General features: G+C 41.3%; 3 protein-coding genes across 12 annotated transcripts in view; 1 reads left to right on the plus strand and 2 right to left on the minus strand.

Moving 5' to 3' along the window:
- Positions 1 to 107: 107 nt before the first annotated feature.
- Positions 108 to 3,609, minus strand: cutc (cutC copper transporter homolog (E. coli)). The gene is made up of 9 exons (XM_052080388.1): positions 3,499 to 3,609; positions 3,337 to 3,415; positions 2,930 to 2,989; positions 2,651 to 2,860; positions 2,327 to 2,362; positions 2,085 to 2,218; positions 1,683 to 1,710; positions 1,490 to 1,595; positions 108 to 914 (listed from the first exon to the last, which is right to left on the minus strand). Exons 2-9 carry the CDS (start codon positions 3,404 to 3,406, stop codon positions 803 to 805), a joined length of 756 nt encoding a protein of 251 aa, XP_051936348.1. The 5' UTR covers positions 3,407 to 3,415; positions 3,499 to 3,609; the 3' UTR covers positions 108 to 802.
- A 192-nt stretch (positions 3,610 to 3,801) lies between these two features.
- Positions 3,802 to 8,407, plus strand: LOC127610352 (cytochrome c oxidase assembly protein COX15 homolog). Its single transcript, XM_052080377.1, has 9 exons — positions 3,802 to 4,000; positions 4,300 to 4,487; positions 4,567 to 4,689; positions 5,145 to 5,331; positions 5,413 to 5,580; positions 5,669 to 5,750; positions 6,868 to 7,022; positions 7,101 to 7,214; positions 7,286 to 8,407. The coding sequence occupies exons 1-9, from the start codon at positions 3,926 to 3,928 to the stop codon at positions 7,415 to 7,417; spliced, it is 1,224 nt and encodes a 407-aa protein (XP_051936337.1). The 5' UTR covers positions 3,802 to 3,925; the 3' UTR covers positions 7,418 to 8,407.
- Positions 8,408 to 9,269: 862 nt separating this feature from the next.
- The window catches only part of LOC127610353 (Kv channel-interacting protein 2), a 93,321-nt gene continuing 76,414 nt past the window's right edge, over positions 9,270 to 26,176 (minus strand). For 3 of the 10 annotated variants that reach the window (XM_052080383.1, XM_052080382.1, XM_052080381.1), the window contains exons 2-7: positions 12,590 to 12,714; positions 12,257 to 12,499; positions 12,052 to 12,159; positions 11,197 to 11,301; positions 11,033 to 11,095; positions 9,270 to 10,906 (exon numbers count right to left, since the gene is read on the minus strand). In XM_052080383.1, the coding sequence (XP_051936343.1) occupies positions 10,859 to 10,906; positions 11,033 to 11,095; positions 11,197 to 11,301; positions 12,052 to 12,159; positions 12,257 to 12,499; positions 12,590 to 12,714 (692 nt within the window). In that variant the 3' untranslated portion in view covers positions 9,270 to 10,858. Of the gene's footprint in view, positions 10,907 to 11,032; positions 11,096 to 11,196; positions 11,302 to 12,051; positions 12,160 to 12,256; positions 12,500 to 12,589; positions 12,715 to 14,842; positions 14,946 to 22,166; positions 22,965 to 26,176 lie in introns of those variants that run through there. The other 7 variants (XM_052080387.1, XM_052080386.1, XM_052080384.1 and 4 more) reach the window with 6 other exon arrangements.

Consider the following 26,176-nt stretch of genomic DNA (forward strand, 5'->3'; position numbering starts at 1 on the left):
TAGCATTGTATTTATATACAGTATGTCTTTATCTTACATTGATTTTATTTTGTTTTTTTGGTCTAAGATGGATGGATGGATGGTCTGACAGATACATGACAAATGTCTAAAACACAGCAACTTTAATTGACATCAGAAAAAAAATACACAGTCCTGTGACTTTTGTCAGGAAAAACACAATAAAAAGATCAGTTTCAGCTCATCTTCCAACAAGAGCAAGCTTCTGTAAATAGCTGGGGTTTCTCATACATAAACACACAAATAAAACATACACTACAGCCCCAAAACTCCCAAATTGTGAGAAAGAATTTTCATTTAGCAAATCCAACTTTTAGATGAAAATGACATAAGTAGCAAAAACTCAGGGGGCGGAGCATGATATGGGTGCATACATAGACATGTAAACAAATACATGCAGAATTTATTTTTTATTATTCACTTACAGTACATCTAATCAATGGTGCGTGCTATGCCTGTCTGGAGAAAGAATAAATTTGGAGTTTTTAACATGCCAAGTTTTGACAAAATTGAAAGCACCACTTTTTCCCTTAAACCAGTCTTACAGTTCTCTGCCACACAAAATTCACAAAAAAACCCACAAACAGAGCCACTATAATTGCATATTTGGCAAGGGTATAAATAATTGTATGTCATGAGTGTGTAAATTATTATTTTTTCGATGTGTCTGACGATAAACAAATATTTCTTAACATTTGGGAAAGATTATATTGGACTTAATAATTTGAATAAATAACTTTGGACGTATTGATTTAGTTATCAGCCATAACTTTTCACTTTCAATTCATAGAGTATTTTTGGCGATAGCATTAAAAGTGCGTACTTTGCTCACATCTGCCACCTTCAGGCTGTACTCTGGAGCCGTGAGAGAAGCTCCCATTGTCACGCAGCTGTTCCTGCCGGGTAAAAGAAACTCCAGTCATTTTTTTTATTTTGTCAGTATAAACCAAACAGTAGCAGTAGTAGTAAAATGATAAGTTGGGGGGGGGGGGGGGAAAACTAATAACATTTATCTCTCTTGCAAACTGAAGGGACCTCGGGCTGCTGAATAGTCAGAAAATTACCGGTACGCAAAATTGGCTAAACTGCTACTAAACATGTCTTTTAATGATGTTTTAGAAACTTGATTATACATTCCAAAAACTAAACCTTGACACAAATAACATTCAGTGTTATTCTAATAGTGTTCCTAATAAGTCACACTCCCAATGTAGCAGCTAATATCAGTTATGCTAGCAGTTTTATTGAGTTGGGCTGTGTCCTCTTTGACTGTTAATCAATACTACACACGTTTATAAGCTCATGCCATTAGGAGTAGCCATTTTTGAGAATCACACATGCATGCCAGTGAGGGGTGCGGCTTTGGTCTGAGATTCAGTTGGGAGCGTGTATATTCATTCAAGTGAGGCTAAAATAAAGCGCTTTTAGAACTGCAAACTTCCCCTTTAACTGACAGTCCATATAAACAAACCTGAATTTCATTGCAGAATCTCTGCTGGAGCGAGCAGAGCAGTGGAACTCTTGAGCGCCGGACCCTTCTAAAATTCTTTGCAGATTTCTCTCTGTGATGCCACCACCTGTATTACAAAGATTAAAGACCAAACTTTATTTCTTTTTTTTTAAGTCATAGAAACTATTCACACTAGCAAAAACCAAACACCAACCTGGCATGATGGTAATTCTACCTTTAGCCTGGAGAAGCAGAGTCACAAGTTAAAATGCAGGTATTGTGCAGTGGATCCTCAAAAGTTGCGTGCATACAATTCAGAATTTCATCAACATTAAGCAAGTATGTCTTTTAGGAAGACCAAACAAGAGCAATACAGGCAGACTCTGTCCAGTTTTGAAAATGTTTTCAACACCGTGGAGAAAGGTTTGCGCAGAAACAAAGGAAGGGTAACATCCAAGTTTTTAAAGGTCAAGCGCAAAAGAAAATTCATGGAAAGAGGGCTGAGTGTGACAGTTTAAATTAGTAACAGATTCATTCTATTACCATTATTCTTCTGATAGAGGTCTACCAAGTGAGTCAGCCCTCTAGGCTCCACTGCAGATGAATTCATACATACTTGCTCTATGAGGCGCTTAATGAGTGGGAGACCCTCCAGTGCAGAGCTGTCACAGCCACTGGTCAGCACACGCTGGAAACCGATCGACACCAGCGTTTCCAGGGCAACCGCTGCATCACGGACCATGTCAAAAGCTGGAGATCGCAAAATACAGTGAATCAATATTTGGTTTCTGTCTGAATTTTTTTTTTTTCATGTGGTCAAAAATATTGGCAGGCGAAATATGCATTTGAGTAGAGTACCTCGGTGGAAGGTGACAGGTAAAGGACGAGCAGCAGCTAGAGAGAAAAAGAGAAAACGGGACTATTAACATTTATTAAAAAAGTTTAAGAACCACTGGAATAGTGGTTAAAACATCTGCTGGACTGTTCAGAGGTTTGGGGTTCAAATGTCAGTGTTCACATTCCTATGTCAAGTCAGCATATTTTCTCTCTTTAGGTGAAGACTCTAAACTGTCCATAGATACAAACATGAGTGTCAAACACGGCTCACCATCATCTCGAGGATGGGTGCTAGTTATACAATGTATAATAAATTATACAGTAAATTACACAGGCTTACACTACCCAGAAACTCCATACAGAGCTCTGCATCGACCTGTCCATCTTCCGTCAAGGCTCCCAGCACAAATCCATCAGCCCCATGGTTTTTCATCACCTCCATGTCTTTCATCATCACCTCCACTTCATGGTCAGAGTAAAGGAAGTCACCGCCACGGGGACGAATCATCACATAGACCGGGATTTTGACACATCTTTTAACAATCTGCAGCAGGCCTGTGAGTAGATTTAAAAGTACATTTACTAGACAATTGACGATTCTTTGTCCCACCAGAATGTGCTCACCAAGACTGGGAGTGAGCCCTCCTTCCACAAGACTACAACACAGCTCAAGCCGACCAGCACCTGACAGAAGACGACACAATTAGGCAGGTACCAACATGCAATCCATCTATCGATTATGTGTACCACTTTTCCTCAGATGAAAACTACACGCAATGGAAGTAATTTGCACAGCAGAGTGAAACAAGGCCACGCTTCAGTTTTACATTTGATTGTTTAATTTATATTTAGTGCATCAAAGTGTGTTTGCATACAAATAGATACAGTACTATAATTTTGTATGTTCTCTTCTTTATTTCAATCTCTACGTTCAAGTGGAACTACTCTTAGTAATGTACTACGATTTGTAAGAATGTCATGTGATTGTTTCGAAACGAGATTGAAGCACTGCACGAACTACTACTACCAACCTCCTCGCTCCGCATTGACGGCAGACTCCACGGAGTCCACACACACCTCCATTAGAAAGCTCTCTCCCATAATGACTGTCTGGACAGATACACGGACAGGGACACAAAGACACTATCGTTAATTTCTTACCTCTAATAAGGGATTTCATTTTTTACAGCTACCTGTCAAGCGAACATTCTAATACTGTGGCTGATAGTTCAGACAGTTCGGGTGTGTGTAGCCAACGATCGCTAGCTCTTCCGGGGTGGCTAGAGTCTAGTAGAGTGAGGGAACATGTTAATGTCTACGGCGAGAGTGGAACCGCTCCTGCGGGGTACGCTCTATCGCAAAACAAAGACACACAACCGCGAGGGGGTTTGCAAAAGAAAAAAGGAAACCTTCACTATTTTTAAAATGGTAACACTTTGGATATTTTTGACATAGCTTTTATTTAAATTAAGTTAAAAAAATCACTAGCCATGTGGTGACATCACGAGTTCAGAGTTGAAAGTTGAACATGACGTTTTGTAACATGCTTGTTTAAATGCTGTCGTAACATTTCAACTGTGGCAAGCTTGTTTTACTTTGGTAGACGTTAGGAGGAAAATCATGTTACTAGCTCCAGTAAGGACAACGTTATTAAATGGATGCAAACGAGCTGGGGGAGGAATTCAACTCAGTAAAGTGAGTACTGTATCATATCTTTGAGCTAACTGCTAGTCTAGTTAGCTCGGAAGTATGGAAAAGGTCAAATTCTGTGCAAGAAATATTAGTTTAAGTGTACTTGACATTAGACCTCATCAAACGTATTCAACTACGTTTTTTTCTCACTGGCAAATTTTCAGTTAACGTTATACGATTTTTGAAGGGATGCTAAACCATGTGTGTCACAGTGTGTGTGAGGGTGGGGGGGTATTTACTTGTAAACCATATACAGCTCAGAATAACGCAAAATTTCTCTATACATAATGTGTCATGGACAGGGTGCACAGTTACGACAGTGGCTTGCGAGAAGGAGTCACAGCACAATTGCAGCCGAGGCAGGGGCTTCGTCCTCCCCCTCTGCAGCCGTCAGTGTTCCCAATGCAGCCACAAACAGGATAGTCGGTCGCTGGTTACTTGGCTGCAGCGGTCTTGTTGTTGGTGCTGTTGCACTTGGTGGCGTCACACGGTAAAAAAAACGAAGTTAATGGTTGTCATCTCTATGCCTTCTTTCATTTGATGATTAATGTATCTGTTGTATCAATCAGATTAACCGAATCCGGCCTGTCCATGGTTGACTGGCATCTGGTGCGAGAAATGAAACCCCCACAATCTCAGGAAGAATGGGAAGCAGAGTTTTCCAAATACCAGCAATTTCCTGAATTCAAGATGTAAGATTCTGTCTTCTGTTCTTTAACACCCTTCTAAAAAGTAAAAATACAATAAACAGTGCTATGATGTATGAAACACACACACAAAACATGGCAAAAATAGCAAACACAAATTAATACAAGCACACGTAACCAGCCATTTCATTTATACATTTACCATTATGAGTACAACTATGTGCTATTGAAGAGAATATCTGTATGGAAAATGTATGCAATCCATAAATATCAAATTATTCTGCTCACGTTGTTCTAAACTGCCAGGATATTGTAAGATTGATATCCGGTTTTAAGATTATCATCACACAAACACAAAAAGTGTCATTTCTTGAGATATTCAGGAGGGTGGTTGTTTGACTGTTGAGGTAGATTTTCCTTGAAAATGTGGCTTGAACTTCAGATTGTTCAACTTTTGGAGGTTCTTCTTCTGGAGGTATGGCATCTTTTTGTCCTTTCAGAATGAACCATAACATGACTCTGCCGGAGTTTAAGTTCATCTTCTACATGGAGTGGGGTCATCGAATGTGGGGCAGGTTGGTGGGACTGGCCTACATCCTCCCCACTGTGTACTTCTGGAGGAGAGGCTACTTCACCCGCTCCATGAAAGGCAAAGTGCTTGGGCTTTGTGGATTTGTCTTCTTTCAGGTGAGTTGCATGTCAGGCTATTAATTACAATGACAGATGTGTTCACAGAAGTTGTGTGTGTGCCTGTCTCTATCTTGTCAGGGCCTGTTGGGTTGGTACATGGTCAAAAGTGGCCTGGAGGAGAAGCCAGAGTCACACGACATCCCAAGAGTTAGCCAGTATCGACTAAGCGCTCACCTTGGCTCTGCCTTACTCCTTTACTGTGCCAGTCTGTGGACTGGCCTTACCCTACTGCTGCCTGCTCACAAGGTACCATCTTATGTACATCCACGACTTCACATTTATATATTGGTTCATAATAATAATAATCAGTTTTTTTTTCGGCCTTCTTCACAAGTTGGCAGAAACCAAACGCCTCATGCAGCTTCGGAGATTTGCCAAAGGAACAGGTGGACTGGTCTTCCTCACAGCGCTTTCAGGTCAGCTTTGGAGAGAAGTGCTATTTGTTCCAGCTTATCATTTGAATGATATAACCTACCTCTATGAACAGTATTTACTGCTGTCAGCTTTTTTTTTTAATGGGGTGGGGTGTTAAATGTCCAGTTAAGGGAAATGTCATCAAGCTTAGGTGTGGAACCTCATAATATATCCTTTATTCGTCCCACACTGGGGAAATTTACAGCCTCCAGCAGCAAGAATGTATGTAGAAAGAAGAAAGGAGAAAGAAAAAAAAACCAAACATCTTTCAATTAAATACAATATGAACACAAATGGATAAATCGCAGTCCTATTTACAATTTTCCTTCACATCATTTGATTATTATTATTATTATGATATTTTTTATTCATCAGCCTGACAGCAGTCGGTAGGAACGAGCGTCGGTATCTCTCATCTTGCAGCGCGGGTGTAACAGTCTCTGGCTGAAGGAGCTACCAAGTGCTGTTAGGGCGGGCTGGAGGGCGTGGGAGGGACTGGCCTAGCTTTTAGCTTAGTTAGCATCCTTCTGTTGCCCACCTCCTCCAGAGTGTCAAGGGAGCAACCCAGGACAGAACTGGCCTTCCTGACCAGTCGCTCCAGTCTCTTTCTGTCCCGGGCTGAGATGCTGCCTGACCAGCAGACAATGCCATAATGGATGGCCGAGGCCACCACCGAGTTATAGAACGTCTTAAGGAGTGACCCCTGAACCCCAAAAGACCTCAGTTTCCTGAGTAGGAAGAGTCGGCTCTGTCCTTTCCTAATCAGGGTGCATATTGCATTATAAATGGTAATTCGGCACCAAATATTTTGTCGTAACTATTTGACAAAAAATAAATAATAATTAGGATTTCAGCAATCTTTATTGATGTCTTTTGACCCCCCCCCAAAAAACCTCTTAAAATCAAGTAAAACTTGTTTGCATTTAAAAATAAAAGCAAAGAGAGTATCTTAAAAAGAGCAGAAAATTAAAAAATGCCAACAAATTAGTTTTAGCTCCTGCATCCTTAAACTAGATTTTTGGGGGGCATTGCACCTAGTTTGTTTTTGCATTTACTTTGTAATGACCTGAAAAGAATAAAGTAACACTGTACTTAATAAACCACTAATAATGTTTACAGGTGCTTTTGTGGCCGGTTTGGACGCTGGCCTGGTGTATAACTCCTTCCCTAAGATGGGAGAACGCTGGGTCCCTGATGACCTGCTGGCCTTCTCTCCCACCCTCAAGAACCTTTTTGAGAACCCCACGACAGTGCAGTTTGATCACCGGATCTTAGTATGACACACAATTCACAGGGAGAATCTCAAGTTCGCTTTCTTACCACATAAAATGTTGATTTTTCTTTTTGTCCAGGGAATATCCTCTTTGACGGCCATCACTGGACTGTATCTGTTCTCCAGAAGGATGGTGCTGCCCAGGAGAGCCAAGATAGCCATCCGCCTCCTCACAGCGATGGCATACGGGCAGGTAGGCTCGCACATAGCAAGTCGATCGCACGGGGACTCAGAACAGCTTTCATCTGTTCCCTCGTTCCTCAGGTTGCACTGGGGATTAGTACCCTGTTACTGTATGTGCCCACCCCACTGGCAGCGACTCACCAGTCTGGATCCGTGGCGCTGCTCTCGCTGGCCATTTGGGTTCTGGCTGAGCTCCGAAAGATGCCCAAATAATGATGGACACATCCTGGATGAGCCATGATTTGCTTTTTTTAAAATAAGGCACTCAAGCAGACAAATAAGATGGAAACCTCGATGCACACGACCGACAGCCATTTCTTTATGCGCCTGAGAAGTTGGTTTGGATCGTATTTCCTCAAATAGCGAATGTCCATTTTCATCTGCGCCTGGTGTGTCATCCACAAATCAATGCCTCACTCAAATATAAACATCTGTTTTCTTATCAGGAAAAAGAGGGAACCAAGTTTATCTTCTCAGTTCATATACACCATTTACACATTGACAATGTGTTCACAAGAGTTAGTGGCTGAAGGTGTTTGAAGTGTTGCGAACAAATCATGTAAATATTCTGGTGTGGAATCTTACGTTTTGCAAACGAGTCCCCTGTGCACTTTTAAAGATCATTTTGGTAATGAGACATCATTTTAAATGGCAATTAGTGTTCCAATACACACTGACATAACGATGCTCTTCATTGTGCACAACCATGTTCGTGTTCGCATGACACTAAAAAACGTATTTGTTCTGCCCTGGTTCATTTCTTTGTAATGGTTATATTAATTTGTTCTAAACTCGGAAAAACTTTGAATTTACAAATAATGTAGTAAAATGAAATTCACAAAGTGGGAAATGGGCATCCTTGGCCACTATTTGAGGAAATTAGGTGTCAAAACAACCACATTAACCAGTAGTATCCAAGCTGCACAATTTCATGCTGGTTTTCAGCTGGAAAGGATGCATTTAAGAATGCATTTCTGTTTATGAAGCCACATTCAGAATGCAATTGTAAAACAAGTTATTTGTGTTTCCATCACTCAACTGCCGCCAGTTAGCTGAGCAAGATGTGGCTCTTGAAATTATTACTGTATAAAATGTATATTTAAATCATGAATTTGTTTGTGATGATAGTGATGAGAAATTAAAGATGTACAAGTAGTTTTCTTTCTTGTATTATTTAAATAAAATATACAGTTGGAAAAAAAACTGGAGTCCTGTTTGCATAGTAACTGTGAATTTTATTGTCTGTACAAAATATACATATTTAGAATAATTAACTATTTAGAGGCGCGCTAACAAAAATGGTTACAACAGACTAGTAGATTTTTTTTCTTTTTTAAATTCTAGACAAACTACATGCGGAAAATGAGCAGCTTTGACTCGTGAGAGCTGATGAGTGGCAAGGGCCAATCAGAGCCAAACCACTGGCTGGAAAAAAACATTAAAATTAATGCCAAAAGGTTGGAAGTGTTTATTCGGATTTGGGATTTTACTGTGATTAAAGTTCTCTCGCTCATTATTGTTGTCCATTTGTAGACCTTGGAATATTTTTTTATTATGAGTAGTAAAGACACACACACACACCCAAAAGATCACAGTAGATCACATAACCTCTTATGTCTCTGACTGATCCTTGCCAATTACCAACAGCGTCTTTCCTCCTGTGCAGATGTATGCAAAATGGGTCTCCTCTCTTATGATTTTTTTTCTTTGGTGTTCCAGAGAAAATTGGGGCAAGATGGCAAAGGGGGTTGGTGGTGGTAAAACAAGTTTGAGGTTTTTCTCTCATTCACTAACACGCATTTTTAAATTCACAATGTGGCCTATAATTTTGGGGGTTTCAAAGTGTGAGACGGTGTACTTCATCTAACTTGCCTTCAAACGTGAAAGTCAACCCCCAAATTTTCTTTACAATATGTTCTATACACCTCCACTTGTCTAAACATGGCATTCTGATTAATATTGTCTTTGCTCTATGTACAGCACTTTGTATACAGTGGTGGTTGTTTTAAAGTGCGCTATAAATACAGTTGAGTTGTGTCATGAGTTAAACAGCAAAATCCACCCATTATTTACCCATTTCAGGGGGTGGCCATTTTGCCATGTTCTGTCAACTGAAAATGACATATCAGGTCTCAGGTTCTGACCAATCACGGCTCACCTGTATATTCTGAAACTGAGCCACGGTTGGTTGTTCACAGAGCCCTGAGCAATTGTTATGTCATTTTCAGTCAACAGCAAGTGGCAATAGGGCTGCACCCTGAGACGGGGGGGACCAAGTGAATTTTACCGCTGAACTCATGTTCCACTAACGCAATATTAATGAAATGCTGTGTTTGAACGAGTGAGGCTGAATAGAAGTTATTATTCTAAAGAACATTTTACGGTAGACTTCCCCTTTAAACATACTTATGCAAGTTTATGAAACATACAATGGAACCTCCATTAAAAAAAAAAAAAAAACATCCCCATTAAGAACATAGCATGTACTTCATTCTGCGAAGGATATTAAGTAAACTTTTTAATTGTGATTTTTAACTACAACATTGACTCACATTTTAATACTCTTCTAGTACCATAAAAATATAAAGTTAAAATTCTGTGAAACAAAACCAAAACATACGGGAATCGTACTCACCTTTTGTAGACCCCTGCGAAGAGAAAACAGGAATGGGTTTACAGAGTGATGCGGTCAGTGACATTTTAAATAGATTTCTGTATTGAAGTGCATGTCAAAAACAAAAGGTAAAGCAAAAATGATTTTTGAGCCATATTAGTCCTAATTTTATTTTTCCCTTGAATTCATAACTCTTTTGTAGTGTTTCACTCTGGAGGTTCCACTGCATTGTCCTTTAATTTTATTTTCCCCCTCAAGCTGCTGCGCCGCCCCTGAAGTCCTTTTTGTCTGCCTCACACTCTGAAAACCTGCTAATTTCTTTTTGTTTTAAAGACCCGCTCTAATCACATGATTCATCTGATCACAAGTTCACAAACACGGTCTGCAGTCTATGACACTCCCCACAAATGTTTCATTAAAGGCTAGAACCACTGCGGTGGTCTGTCAGCTATGGTGCATGATCGTCAGTAGACACCTACAGCTAAGACGGAAATGGTTTGGAAGGCCAAGACTCGTGGAGAAGGGTGTTGTTCCCAGTCGATTCCTCCAGTAGAGGCAAGATGGAGAAGTCACGGTCATCCTGTTGCACATGCACTTTGCACAAGCGTTGAGGCACCTGTGGATGACCGGGAAACAGCAGACGGACAAGCGGATTTCGGAGCGTCGCGATAAATAGCGTCATCGTCGGATATAAGTGACATCATCATGCGATTTTTGAAATCAGTTCCGAGTTTAAGCCTGACGCCCTTGGAATCTCCCAGGAATGTCGCAATTGCTCTCGCCCGGCGTGAGTGCGTCAGATTCCTTTTTTTGTGTCACAGGGGCACATGCACAAAGTCAGTGATGAGGTTTTGGGGGCGGCAGCATCCTCACTTGGAGCGCTACCATTCTGGCAGGAATTGAAGAAGTGGCAAGAAAAGAGGTTGGCGCGGGTGGTGGGGGTCGAGGTGTTTGGCTTTGTGCTCGTGTCTGTCAGCCCGCTGCTTGCCTTCTACCCCCCGGTGTTCCTCCACACTGAAAACCAGCACCCTTCTTGGTACTTAGATGACATTGTCAAACAGCTGCATGGACTGCATGATGTTCTCATCCTGGGGACAAAGTACATTTTTGAGGGGGGACAGCGTTATCGATCGAACCTTCTATTTATCCAACTATCTCATTCCATTTGTGATTCCCAGACAGTCTATTTCGCTATCTATCTACAAGTGCTTTACCTTTTTACACGACTCAATGAATTCCTCTATTGTAACCACTCCATCTTTATTTCGGTCCATTTTCTGAAAGGGAAACAAAAAAAAACCCCATCAGCCAGAGATTTAATAACTACAAAAAGTAAAAGTGCACAGTTCCAATCATTCCTATTTGTTTGTTTGTTGACCTGGAAAAAGTTCTCGACATGCTCTCTGGGGGCATCATCCTGCATCGTAGGATACGTGTACTTTCCCATCATGTCGTAGATGGACTTCATGATGTCCAGCATCTCCTGCAAAGACAAAGTACCGTGGAGTGATGGAGAATACATTAGTGGAGATCTCAGAGATAAAATGGAAATAATTAGTCGTGAGCGTATGAGGCAACGTGAGAAATTCCAACAGTCGCAGTATTGCAAAATAAATCTTTCAAACAACACATACAAATAAACACTAGCAGTATGGAATCACTCAACAGCACTTATCAAGAGATGGCAGTGGAGCTCTATTGCAATTTTTTTTTCAAGCTGTACACCAATTTGAATCCATATTATCAGTTCTTAAATTAAGAGTCTACTTGTCCTGCAAAATGACAATCTGTAATAGGGCTGGGTTTAAAAAAATATCAATTTATCAAATCGATTTTCCTTTACATAGCACGATATTGATTCATTAAACCATAAATCGGTTGTTTCAATGTCTCCGCCCCCCCTCCCCAAGTGATTTCTCGCGTCATGCGAGATCTTGTTACAATGCAAAAGTAGCGCATCGAAACAAAATGGCGGAAGCGCTGAAATCAGGCCCAACAAGCATGAAGCGATTTAAATACATAAAAGTAGGATTAATCGATCAATGATATGAAAAATCATTTTTAAATATTTGTATTTTTAATCCTGTCAATAAATAAATGAATATATACTGCACGATTTTTCAAATCCATAATCAGATTAAATGTAGCGGACTGTTTTGCATAATCGAGACCGAAGGTTAATGACCTGAACAATTGCGATAAAAATAATAGCAAAAAGAAGAAGCACACTGACGTCTTTGGTGATGCAGCCATCCTTGTTCAGGTCGTAGAGGTTAAAGGCCCAGTTTAAGCGGTCGTTGATGGTCCCTCTCAGGATGATAGACAGGCCAAATACAAAATCCTGACACAGGATTAAATAAATTAGCATGGATCTTACAACAGCGGCAACATACTCGTGTGCCCAGGGGTCTCTGATATAGAAAGAACAAAAAGATCACCTCAAAGCTAACTGAACCGTTCTTGTCGGTGTCGAAGGCTTCAAACAAGAAGTGCGCATACGTACTCGAATCTGTAAAGAAGCAGCACAAACGTAAAGGAAATGCAAACGCTCCCAACACCCCAAAAACCTCTCTGAATAGTGGGGGATGACTATAAATCAGTTGGGACTCACCTCCCTGGGGAAAGAACTGCGAGTAGATGTTCTTAAAGTTCTCCTCATTCACCACACCGCTCGGACACTCCTGGCAAACAAAAAAATGGCAAAGAAACAAGATGGAAGGATAAATAACCGTGCCATATGCATGCGTGGTCTTTCCTTCCGGTCGGCCTACGTTTTTGAAGCCCCTGTAGAGAACCTGCAGCTCCTTTTTGGTGAACTTGGTCTGCTCCTGCAATTTATCCATGCTTTCCGGCCGGTGGCACACGGTGGAGAGCTCAAAGTCATCTTCTACACTGTCTGCGCGAGACACACACAGACACACTTGGGTAAGCCTTAGAACAAGCACGTCAGTGTGTGTCTCATCCCATACTCTTGGCACAGTATGATGACAACCACAACAAACGGAGCAATCAAGAAAAGAGCAATTTGAAAAAGAGGGAGAAAAAAATACAAGCTGAAACCAAGTTTTAAAGTGAGTTGAGGAGAAAACGATGGTGCGATATAAACATTTGCAGAGACCATAACCAGCACGCATTTCATATTTTATTCTCACTCGACCCCAAGCTCGACCTCGAGAAGCTATTACCTTTATAACCCATTCAAATGAACAATAAAAGCTCCGTCATTGTGCATAAAACTCTTTTCCTCTCTCTCTCCCTCTCTAACAAATAAACACGCACACACACGTTTCCAAACACAGTTTTCCATCAAATTGTGTCTCCTACCCTTACATTTGCCGAGTCCCATTGAACACGGTTGAACACACGCACGTTAAAAAGCTAAATTCCCTTTGGACTCTGTTGCTAACCAAATCAGCAGCATAGAGTCTCTAAGGTTAAGTTTAAGAATGGAGACGTAGGGCATGTTAAAAAAAAAAAAAGTTCCCTGTGCAGTTTTGAAGAGAATATTTTAGTACCGTATTTTCCGCACTATAAGGCGCACCTAAAAGCATTTGAGTTTCTCAAACGCCAACGATGCGCCTTATATATGGATCAATATTCTGATTTCTTGGACGTAGTATTTTAAATGTTCTGTAAAGCACTTTGTTACAGCTGCAGCGGTTGTGAAAGCTCTATTTAGATAAAGTTGTATTGTATTGTATTGTATTCCCTTGAGCGTAACTCCATATAGTGGTTGCATAACGCAACCGCATAATATAATGCGGTGCGCCCTATATATGAAAACAGTTTTAAATTAGGCCATTTATTGAAGGTGCGCCTTATACTCCGAAGCGCCTTATAGTGCATAAAATACGGTACGTGGAGATGTCATATTTATTGGAAATTCCAGCAGAGTCAGATCTGGACTCTAAACAACATTGTGTGAGTCCATGGTGCTGCACTTATTGCGAATCGTCATTTTATTTAGCTTTGAAGTCCAGTTAATAGACATTGGCAATGGCAATATTATGTGCGGTGCAAATGTAGGTCCCACTCTTCTGCAGTTGAGTCCATAAACTGCCTGCAGTTATACTGTATTTGTGGAACTACATTAATTAGAAAAATACAATAAATTAAGAAATTGTGAATTAAAGTCAACTTAAATATTAAAATACACAATAAATGGGGCCTCAAATGAAATGTTAACTTTCTCGCACTGAATAAAACCTGAGGAGTAATATGAAAGCATTAGAAGTGAGTTAAACCAAAACACTGCAGAAAATGAAAGTGAGCATGTTAATAAAGGCCAACATTTCACTAAATATCACACCCAAGTCCGTCACGTATCATCTGCAAAACGTCAAATGCTCCCAGTTAAAATGCTAGCCTGATGCACATTTCTGAAACATAACAAAAGAACGTGACTTTCCAAAATCCACTGCTCACTGAATCTCATGAACTCTTTTTGTACTTGATATAGATTACACACCGAGAAGAGGAGTACTTGAGTATCAATTAGAAAAAAATATTTTTATTTTTCAAAATTAATGTGGTACCATTTGAGTTGCACATCTTAAGGACTGTTTCAAACAAACAATTGTAACACAATCAGAATTTGAAAAGAAAACCAAAACGCTTACCAAAAAAATAGTACAACAATGCCAAAGATGAATTCCAAGCTATAGCAATAACTTTCCTAATTGTGCCACTTCGCGGAGTGTGAAAAATCTAAATCCACGAAAGAGAAGACCTGCCTTCTCTCCAATTGCGATTGCGAACACACAAAAGGACACAATTTGCCTAATCTGAGAAATGGGACATTTCAGTTGGAAAACAGAATGCACTGGCAAAAACCAAAACGATAAAAGCACAGGTGTTCCGTGTTCCTTGCACTACACATCAGGCAGCCAAGAATCCAATATGGTGTTCAAGTGGTTTGTTTGAGCCATTGTCGCCAGAACGTGTCGGCAGCGGCCTGGTGTTCATTCCCGAGAGAAGCAGGACTCATAAGATAAAGTAAAAAACGTGGATAAATGAAGGAGGACTTGCTTTGACTGATTGAGGGAGCGGCCGAGGGCGTGCAGCACGTCAGCAGCTTGAGGAATCGCTGCTTTATACTTTTTTTGCTTTGGCTGTTGGAAGGATTGCCTGTAATCACCAACCATAGCACAAAGGTTAGAAACACTGGTTACATACAGTGCATGCGAGAAGAGAAAAAAAAAACACACCAACACGCGCCTTAGTACATACATCATGCCGGAGACACATGAAAACACGCCGACATGCTCTGATTGCCTGCTGACCCGGCCAAGTAATGAGATCCACATAAAACCTTAGAAAGCAATCCCATCCCGGTTCATCTGAATATCACTACACTTTTGAATGACATTTCATTTGCAACACTATTCTAACTGCCTCCATGTCCAACACTATGTGATACCAGGACAAATACACAGCGGAAACAGACTGCATACTGGAAATGGACATGGGCCCAAAAAGTGTATGAACACATGTGCCTTAGTTACCACGGCAACGGGCATGCCAGCCTTGAGGTCTAAAATTTAGACCGCTGCCGGAAATCATTTAGACTTTAAATCAGGTGTTAAAGATGTGGTGACCGTGGGCCTGTTCTAAAAATAGCTCATCACTGACACGCAACTATTTTTTTTGGGGGGGGGTGTTGCTATTCTGAAAAACAACAACAAAAACACTTCCAGTTGCTAGTAAGCAGCATCGAGTCTTGCTATTTTTTTTTAATCACACAAGATTGGTGTAAAAGTGAGGAAACAACTTGCAGCATAATGATCCAAACGGATACTGATGAATGGATTCTGGTGAATTTCTACCCTTTGCGCGGTGCCATATGCACACTGCACGCTGCTGACTGCAGGGCTACCGAGACCACACTCCTTGCCTGCATTGTGCAATCTGCATTCCACCCTAAAAGCTTGCTCCCTATACTGGAAATACTGAGAGCATACGTCTGGCGACAGCCAGTCGATTGAGTTTTGACAATATTACTGGGATACATGCATTTGAGCGATAATGGTCAATATATCAACCAAGATAACAGAAGTGACAACAAAAATGAAGTCAGATTTGATTGAGGAAGCAAGGAGGAACTGATGAGGTCCAGTGGGGATCCATTAAGACGTCAAAGAACTGAGGGGGTGTACTCGAGTTTTTCCACTAGACTCTTAAGGCTACATCACCGTATCCTTAGGCTCCAGTGATGACAACCAGTACGTTTAATTACATATTGGACAAAGGCAAGAACATTTCAGGATGTGGGAAAAAAAATGGAAAAAATGTTCAACATGGTTTATTGGACTGGCACGGGTAACACGGTGGATTCGTGGTTAGCAAATCTGCCTCACAGTCGTCACGTCTGGGGTTGGAATATCGAATTGTATGAAACAAGTCAGTCGTCTAGCGTGTGGGTTTCAATCACATACAGCTTTGTATATCTTGAATGTTTTTTTTTTGGTTGAAGGTAATTCGCCAGTGACCCATCCGCCTGACTACAGGGGCCAGTAAGAGACAAAAAAAGATGCAAATGTAAATAATCACCTTTGCCATATAAGCATACACCTCACGCAATATGTTTTAAAGGTCCAGCCTTAAACAGGTTTGATATTATAAACGTGGCTGTTGTTATTATTTTAGACAGTGTGATCTTTAAGTAATGTTTACCTGACTGAATTGAGGTGTATTAGGGCAACACACTCCGCTATAAACTTTGCAACTGCAATGGTCTGCGTGTTTGAGATTGTGACTGGATTACATACTAGAATGCACCCATATTGCCGATTCTGATGAATAATTGTTATTTTCAGAGCGGATATAAAGTTGAATTCAGTTTTGAAAAAGAAAAAAAAAACATTGAACATGATTGTGATTTAAATAGATTTCTGTATGTCTGTTTTCAGCTAATTACATTTTGGTACTAAATTCTCGTGAGAACCTGCTCCATCTGTCCAACAAAAACAACAAACTTTCACTGAGCCATCTTGATTCAAAATGCATTCCACAGAGCATGATGTGTGCCTAAATTACACAAAGCAGCGAGGCTCTGTATTGATTACCGTTTTCCATACAATTATATTTTACATGTCATTGAGTCGGATTATACGATTCATTACACATTTTTATGAGCACACAAATTCAAGCGAGAAGCAAATACAGTGTGGAAAAATGTCACCGTGTCTCTACGCTCACTTGTTAGGACAATCAAATATCATAAAATGGTGATAAATTTGCTCGGAAGCAACCCTTCCTCTCGCCTCTCTGGATTTCCCACCTCCGGGAATCATGAATTACGCTGCGTGTTGTAATATACGATGGCACAAATCAGTGTTTCTAGGAAAAAGAGGCCTCTCTGAGGGATTAACCTCCTTTTAATAAACATATGGATGCAATCACATGATCCCTTTAGAAGTGTGTGTGTGTGTGTTTGTGTGTGTTTGTGTGTGTAATCAAAGAAAGCAGGCTGCGCTTGTCATTTCTCTTGTACAACTGCTTTAAGACATTTAGCCGAGCGAGCCTCAAAGAAAATAACAAATATATTCCATTGATGAATTTTTCCGGGTAAAGCACCGTGCCGTGATTAGCTTTCAGGCTCGATTACTGATTTTTCACTAAATCTGTGCCTACTTGACTAGCTGGGAAAAGAACAGTGGTATCATTTAAGCAACAAAACACCAGGGCCTGATATTATTGGCGCTTTTTCTGCTGCACTTGGCTGGTGAACTGTCCAGCCAGTAGAGCACAGGTGTGAAATTCAAGGCCCGGGGGCCAGATCTGGCCCGCCACATCATTTTATGTGGCCCGTGTAAGCAATTCAAGCATGTCAACTTCCATGATGCTTGCTAAAGTCTGAAACAAAATTTCAATTTTCATATACCGTATAATGTAATAATTACAACGTTTAAACAATCCATTCTTTTTTACTACTGATGTCAAAACTAGTTAGCCATTTATTTGTTGCACCCCTGCAGTAGAGCATCATTTAGTGGAAGGGCCAAGCTTGTTTTAGTTGACAAAATCTGTATTCTTGTTCTGATGTCATTTTGTCCAGTACTCAGTGATGTTTCTACAAAAGACAATACAGTTCGCTGCTTTGTACAGTTAAATTTCAGAGAAAACTAAATTGATTATCTAAAAATGAAAACCAATATGTTGCTCGTTATTAAGTCAAAGGTGTTATTTTCTTTTGTGTTGGTTTTTGACATTTGTCTATTTTTATAAGGTCCCAATATATTATTATTCAAAAATAATTTTTGACAGGACATCCACATACCAAAATATTCAATAGGTGCACCCCTACAGGCGATATAAAATTAGCAATGTTTACATTATTTGTGTCCGCAACCATAGAGGCGCTGTTGTATAAACCAATCCTGCTTTGCAGTCGACACTTGTTAACTTCTTGGACATTCTTTGTCTGTTACTCTCTCATTCCTCCTGGCTTTCTGCCATCACGCCAACTTATCATTATTAAAACAACCAGAAGAAAGACAACATTCTTCAGCCTCATGACGCTTCTAATGCTCAGTGGTGTATTTGGTCTCACAGTTTCCCTTGGTACACACTGACGGGCCATCACAACTTCACTCCACTTCAGAAAATAAAATCATCAGCCCTATTTATAGCTCCTTGGCAAACATTTCTTCTCTGTTCATTTTGAGGGAGCCTCTCAATTCATAAACCCCAGAGATAAGAGGAGTTTCTCAAGGCAAAGAGAATGCAGCAAGGGTGTTGATACAGCGCACTGCTGAAGATTAAGACCGGATGAGTGGGACCAAACATTGAGTGTATCGCTTCTTAAACCAGCCTCACACTTGGTGATAAAAGTAGCACAGCAAATTCAAGTATTGCAGAAGTCCTGACTTCACCCTGTGTCTATTTCCATCCATCCATCCATCTTGTATTCCGCTAAACATGTTCACAGTCATGGGTGAGCTAGAGTTTATCCCTGCCGAATGGACAAAAAGACTGACCACACTCTCGATTGGTGGCCAGTAAATCCCAGGGCACATACTGAGACAGAAAGACCACCATTCATGCTCACATTCGCGCCACTGAGGGGGAACCGAACCCACGCTGCCTGCACAGTCAACCAGGCAAGTGAAACACTACAGTACTACACCATCAGTGATTACAGGTTGCTCTGAATGCATTGAGCAACATGACCGAACAAAACTGAACTAATTCCAGTAACAATTTCTTTTTGCACACCGGGTAATTGACATTTGCACATACATCAACTCACTACAATAGAAAAACGGCTACCTCTGGCGTTCTTATCAGGGGAAAAAAAATCAATGAAGCTCCACAAACAGCATGGGAAAATTGTGAAGGAAGAAGCAGACTGCCCTTGCCACTGTAACTGTGTTACAATAATACAAAAGGGAAACTAGCAACATTGAATGAGAGGGTGTGGATATTTGAGAGGCTGTTGTTCTCTTAGCTCCATTCATTGACTGTAACAAAGATGATCCGCCCTTCATTTTTTTCTTGTTCGCTGCAGGTCCATGTCAATTTATAAATCTAGTCAAGTATTGTTGTAAAACAATATATACTGGATATAGTGTAATGGCAGCAGCTGGCTGGATCATATTTTGTACCCAGAAAAGTTTTGTTTTGTTGTGTGAATTCAAATTTAAAATCACAGCAAAAGTAGTTCAGTTCGGGCCGTTGCTACCTCCATAGTTCAAACCAATCTGGTTCTCACATTTTATTTTAACAATGAATTTCAATGAATTTAATAAAGCTTCAGCTTTTCAGCTTTCACACGCAAATTATACACAAACTGCATTGTCCAATTCACAAGTTCTCAATCTTACCTCTGCATTTTTTGTTGTGACCCACTTTTACATAAATACGAACAAAGATTTGTTTTCAAAATTAATCTCTAAAAGTAAATGGTATTTTTAAACACCTATTGACTTATTGCCAAAATCATATCGCCAGCCATGACGTCCGCCAAACCGTAGACTGAGCTGCACGATTGTTTATTTACGGAGAAAACAAGCGGCTTGACCACGAGACAGTTATACTTCCTGTTGCCTACATAAAATGTTTTGTGTGGGAACCCGGTACGTCTCTGCATTGTACCAGAAAAATCACAATACAATAAAGTATTTGATTTACTAGCTGTCCACAACCCACCCAAAATGGGGATGTGACCAAGTTTGATTGCTAACCCACCCGTTGGGAATCACCAGTCTAGTTCATGTTTATGTGCTTCCAGGTTAAAATTTCGAAGCCCATGAAAGCAAACAGGTATTTACAGGAAGAGAATTAGAGTCTTGTATGTAGTTGTTCATTACTGGAAGCTTAATACAGGCGTACACTTTCACCTGAAAACATTCTGTGGCATGGCCGTCCTGGTTGAATCTATTTGCATGGACAGCTACATGGTTGCCGTTGTTACGGTTCGATTGGTTCTCAACTCCAGCTGTGGCCACGACAGTCCACTAAATCTTTCACTTCATATCTGCAGCGTTGTCACTTCTACAAACCACAACACCAAGTTTGTTCAACGGTATGCGTCCTTGTTTTGCAAAAATGTGGCAGGGAGAAACAGACAACACTTGAGACTGCCAATCTGCGACAAGAAAATCAAGTGAACACTGTTGTAAAGAAGAGGTCAAACAGACAGTGACAGTGGTTGATCTAAGATGACAGTGTTATCTTCTTTTGGAGTCACCAGGTTGGATAGGATTAAAAATGAGAGGGACAGGCAAGGTTAGATGTTTTGGGGGAAGTTAAAGAGGGACAACTTAGATGGTTTGGAATCGAAAGGAAGACAGTGAGTATATCGGGAGATGGTGATGAGTATAGAGCTTCCAGGAAAGAGAGTGAGAGGGAGACCAAAGAGAAGGTTGATGGGTGTCGTGAGGGAAGAAATGAGGGCAGTTGGTGTTTGAGAGGAAGATGCAGAAGATAGATTTCAATGGAGAAGGATGACACGAGGAGACAAGGAGCGGAATTTGGAGAAATATATTATTTTCAAGTTGTTGTTTTTAAACCTGGAAGTACTCTTAACCCCCAAATAAGGACTTGTGCGATCTCTCTTTTTTTTCCTTTGTAGCCTATGTCTTAAGGCTACAAAGGTCTTGGATGAGTGTAAATTTGAGTGTGAGTGGTTGTTTGTCTCCATGTGCCATGCAATTGATTGGTGACTGGTCCAGTGTGGCTCCAACTCGCTCACGACCCTGATGAGGACAAGCGCTGCACAATGGATGGGTGGATGGAGGGATGATTTCCCCACCAGTCTCCGCAAAAATTTAGTGACATGTCCTTCCCTGTCTTTTATTGCTTCTGTCCTCTTAACTTACCTTTGAGAGCACACAAAACGTACTTAAGTAGATACGTAAATCAAAATAGAGGTGCCATATAACCATTATTTTTTCTTTATCACTTCAATGAATTTTATGCTTCTAACCTGCTGGGAAGCTTGTGCATAAAACAAGATCCATAAAGGTGTGCATGACGGTGTTTGTTGTGAAAGAACAACTTACAAACAAAATAAAAACTGCCATTTGGATCAACTACAACAGAGACAGTGAGCCACATTGTCGGTCAGGTAGACCAAAAATTGCCACGTGCATACTATAATATCTTGTAGAAAGTATTCCCAGGAAAGCGGAAGCTGACCCAGCCACAAGGGAAAAGAGGGCTCCATATTTTCATTTCTCTTTTTCTGGTCTAATGATGAAACAACCATGTGTCGCAACACTTATGCCATCACACGTGATGATTGCATATGCGCTCAAAAATGGTCAATCAAAATGAACGTGATCGTCAAACGGCAAAGTGGCTCGCTTTGGCGCAGTTTAGTAGAGAGAAAACCGCTGGTGAGAAGTTTTGTGCAAACACCATCCATCAATTTTCTAATCGGCTTCTCCTCACAAGGATCGCGGGCGTGCTTTCCCAGCTGTCTTCGGGCAGTAGGAGAACCGTGAACCGGTTGCCAGCCAATCGCAGTGTGCCATAAAATCATATGAGGATTTAAAACGGAGATGCGGTATATTCAAGAGATACAGAAGATACTTGAGTTACTATTTTCAGCGACAGCGGTTACTACAGTGGCCGGCTTATCATGTTATCAGGGTGCATGAAAGGCTTACCGGTAATTGGTTTCATTGACCATCCTGTTTATGATTGTGGTTTGCAGTGGTGATGAACTGCTGAACTGTTTTGAGCCTCCCATCTTTAAAACTGCACCCAAAGAAGTGCTCTAGAGGAATGAAATTCCATCAAAGTTGCGTTTTTTACTTGTTCCTTGTCCCACTTTGTCACAAGGATTATTTGTCATCATTGTAGCCTGTGGGCGTACACCGCTCCCTCAATTGTTTAGCTTACCATTCATCTTACCTGCCGTGGTCAGGTCGATAAGCCCCAAAAAGTGCATCAGTTTGAGAGAGCTGCACACCACCAGGAGGATGCCCACCGTCTGCAGCCCCTCCACCTCCCATTTTTCTCGGAAGAACAGATGCATCGTCCGCCTTCCCCCCTCTCTCTGATTCTGACAGGCAAAAATCTTGCACGTCCGCCACCCTCCCCACCCCCCCGCTTTAACTCCTTGCTTCAGTTTCGCTCCATATGCCGGTATTCCGCCATCCTGAGAGCGGGCAGCATCCGTCTACTGCTTCTTCTTCACAGTGGCTGGATTGTTATTCCCCGCGTTCCCTCATCGGGAACGGTAAACGTGAGGGAGCAGGGGCTGTCTACTTGGTGTTCCGCCCCCGCCGCTGCCACTTCAGAGGCTGTCAAATGTTGTTTAAGTTCCAGGTGAAGTTCGGACAATTCATTGTGCGCTTGTGTGCGTGTCCTCGCGGGGTGGCAGTGGCACTTGTTTGTTCTTCCCAGATGCTGACTCTCACACTGGCTCCACTCTTTTGTCTGTCTTTCTCGCTTCACCTCTCAGGCTCTCCGCCCGCTACGTCCCTCCCCACGTTTAACTGGGCCAGTCATGGCATTGAGTGAAGGGAAAGATGGAGGTGGGGGAGGCATTGAGGAGGGGTACTACACACACTACTTTGGGAGGGGGAACCCAAAAGGAGGAGAGTAATGAATTGCGACGGGACGGGGAGGGCTGGGGTTTGAGGAGAAAAATAACCGCAACAGAGAGGACAAGGGGCCAAATCGGAAAAACAAATGATAAATCTGAGGGAGTGCGGTGAAATAGGGAAGGACAAAATTAGGAGAAGCGGCCGAGCGACTTCAGTCGGCAAAGTCAGCCACGGCAAACAAAGTCACAGATGTGGCCTTCGTCTCTAGCCGAGCGTAACAACAACATACATGCACAAGCAAACACAGCCTAGAGCTGCAATTTGGCTAAGCTTGTGCTTTGTATTTGGAATTTTGTACAGCGGGGATGCTACCGTGGCATCTGTCACACTGACACGTCTTGTCACAGTACTTCATTGTATATCGCTACAGACTTGCAGTTGCAATTTGTGTTGCATGATATTATAGATAAAATTAATCAAAAATCACCATTTTAAATATTTCAGGGATGTACAGGGAGTCGTGGGTTTACAATATTCCCGAAATATCACGTTTTGAAGATAAGAATAGTTTAACTCATTCAGTAGAAGCCAGTTCTAGACCAAGTCTGAAAAGACGTTTAAAAACGTCTTTGGGAGTGAATGAGTTAATTTGCGCAGCAGCCTAAGACTATGTTCGCACACGGTAAAGGAAGGCTTTGTTACCACTAAATTTAATTTTTTTTTCTAAATTGTTGTTTGTTTTATATATCCGTCCGTTTTATATTTCATTTTTAAAGCGAAGCAAGTATCTCTCTGAATGTCCACAACTCTTATTTCCATGCGAGTGTCGTATTAACAGAATCGTGCTCCCATCGTCCAAGTCTGAGCTCAACTTTCCCTTGCCGACGTCATGTTGTCTTCTTTGGACAGCAAAATAATTGAGAAGGAAGCATCACGGCCGCCGCTGGGTTTGGCCATCTAGCACACATTTTGTTTCAATAGCCTCAACATGTGATGAATCAAGAATCAATTCCACCCATTCAACAGAATTACTCATCGTCAGTTAATCTCTGATTTTGCCGATTCACGGTGGTATGGTGCATTAACACATTGGAGTCCATTGGGTGGTAAACAGACAATCAACCCTTGTGCGCCAACAGGATTTTGATTGGAAGTAAACAATACACATCACAGTTTTGTAGATTGTGACAGAAACGTATTACTTGTTTGAATCACTGCCAGGTTACATGTTGCTATGGTTACGCTTTACCTTGTCGCTGCAGCTATCGCGAACCTGCTTACACATCCCATGGAGGAAAGAGAAGCAAGATCGGGCTTCACAACTTCAGACTCGGAACAGCACTTTTCGACTTGAGGAAATGCAAAAAGTTGCATGTAAGAAAGTTAACAGTTGTATCGACTCTGTTCGTATTAATGAGGCTTTATTGTGAAGTCAGAAGAATGCTGTTCTTGACAGGCTAAAGACTTGCCTGACAACAATGACATTGGCAATTGCAATGACATTGCAGGGCAAAGAAAGCGCATCTTAATTACTCCTTGGGGAATATTTCTCCCCTTCCAAACATGGTGAAAAACAAATGCCATTTATCCTTTTATTTTATTTTATTTAATTTTTTTGCTTCTCTGCTACTGGGTCGCAGGGGCAGCAGTCTAAGTAGAGGTGCCAGGACTTCCCAGTCTCAGGCCATCTGTTCTACTTTGACAGGTATGACCCAGAGGCTTTCCCAGGCCAGCTGTAAGGCACAGTCCCTCCAGCGTTTCCAACATTTGCTGCAGGGTTTCCTCCCTGTTGCCCGGAACACCATAGCAGGGTGGCATCTGGAGGGCGTCCGAAATAGATGCCCCAGCCACCTCAACGGGCACTTCTAAATATAGACTAGACACAGCTGGAAGTGTTTTTTTCCCCCCAAATTGCTGTGTTCAGACACATTCAAAGGAAATTTGTTGCAGCCACTTTAAAGCTTGACCTCGATCTTTCAGTCACTACCCAGAAATGGTGACCACAGGTGTGGGTGGAAATGAAAAATGACAACACCTTTGGCTATGATCTTTCAACACCTTGGCAATGCAATGCACTAATACAAACATCAATCGTAAACAAAACAGTAAAATACATTAACTTCACCACTTGAGATCGGCCTTTGCTCAAGCAAACACACAATCGCTACTAAAATTAGCAGCACTCCATTCACACATGCGTCACCTAATTCGAGTAACAGAAAAATATGACGTTAACAAAACTACGCTAATGGGTACTCACTCCAGTGCACTCACAAGTCTAGAACAACTCGCCAACAAAAACTCATCAAAAACAGGTTACATCATGACTTAGTCATCAGCCCTGTTTTGCACCTCGCCGTTTTGTTTCATCGTAAAAGAAAAGGGCCATCAATTAAATCATTTTGTCCTCTGCATCGCTGATGAAAATGATCTCAGGTGACTTTGGGGTGGATACATTCTGGACTAGTCGTTAGTCAGCTGAACGACATATATCGACCCCCCCTCACCCCCGCCTCTAAATAGGAAATCAAATATAAAATATCAAATACACAGCATACCTAATTCACATCATTCAGTCTGCATAAATTTAAAAAGCATGTTTGTGGAATGAGGCAACTCACACAAGTATGTGGGGAACATGTAGAGTCCGCTCAAGGAAGTATGAGATTCAAACCGCAAACATCTGACCTCTAGGATCAGATTTAGACTACAGCCATTTATTTATTTACCGTGCTGCTTCGGCTGCCAACCAATTTCAGCAAAATTTGCTCCAAAGTTAACATTTTGATGAAGACATCAAGATCTACAAATACCACAGATCCTCGCATCTTGAACAAAAGTTAACGGACGGATGTTCATTCAGCAAAGTTACAGTGTCAATCACTGCAACGGTTTTGAGCTTAACTTGTTCTACTTATGCGCCCTGCCAGCTCAGACCTTTCTTTGATGGATAGAATGCACGCTATGTTCATCACGTGGTTGTGTGGGTTCTCCCCGGGGATTCCGGCTTCCACCCACAGTCAAAAATCACAGAGGTGAGAGTAACTGAAAACTCAAAATTGCCAATTGTGCCATTGATGTGAATGTGGTTGACGGGAAATCAGTCCAGGGCGTACCTTGCGTCTCGCTCAGTGAGCTGTGTGAGCCTGAACGGCGTAGTCGGTGTAGCAAACAGATGAACTCCATGCCAAGAAATGACAGGGTGAGATTTTTGGCATTGAGTGAAAATTGAACAATCGCTCAACAAGAAATCGACAAACAATGATGGCAGGCCAATCGTCTTGGCGTCTTCATCAGTGTTGGTGAATAATGATACATTGTCGGAAATTTCTACCTTAAAGGTAAACAAAAGGAGGAATT

This window comes from Hippocampus zosterae, chromosome 11 (genome assembly GCF_025434085.1).
Source record: "Hippocampus zosterae strain Florida chromosome 11, ASM2543408v3, whole genome shotgun sequence".
NCBI lineage: Eukaryota > Metazoa > Chordata > Actinopteri > Syngnathiformes > Syngnathidae > Hippocampus > Hippocampus zosterae.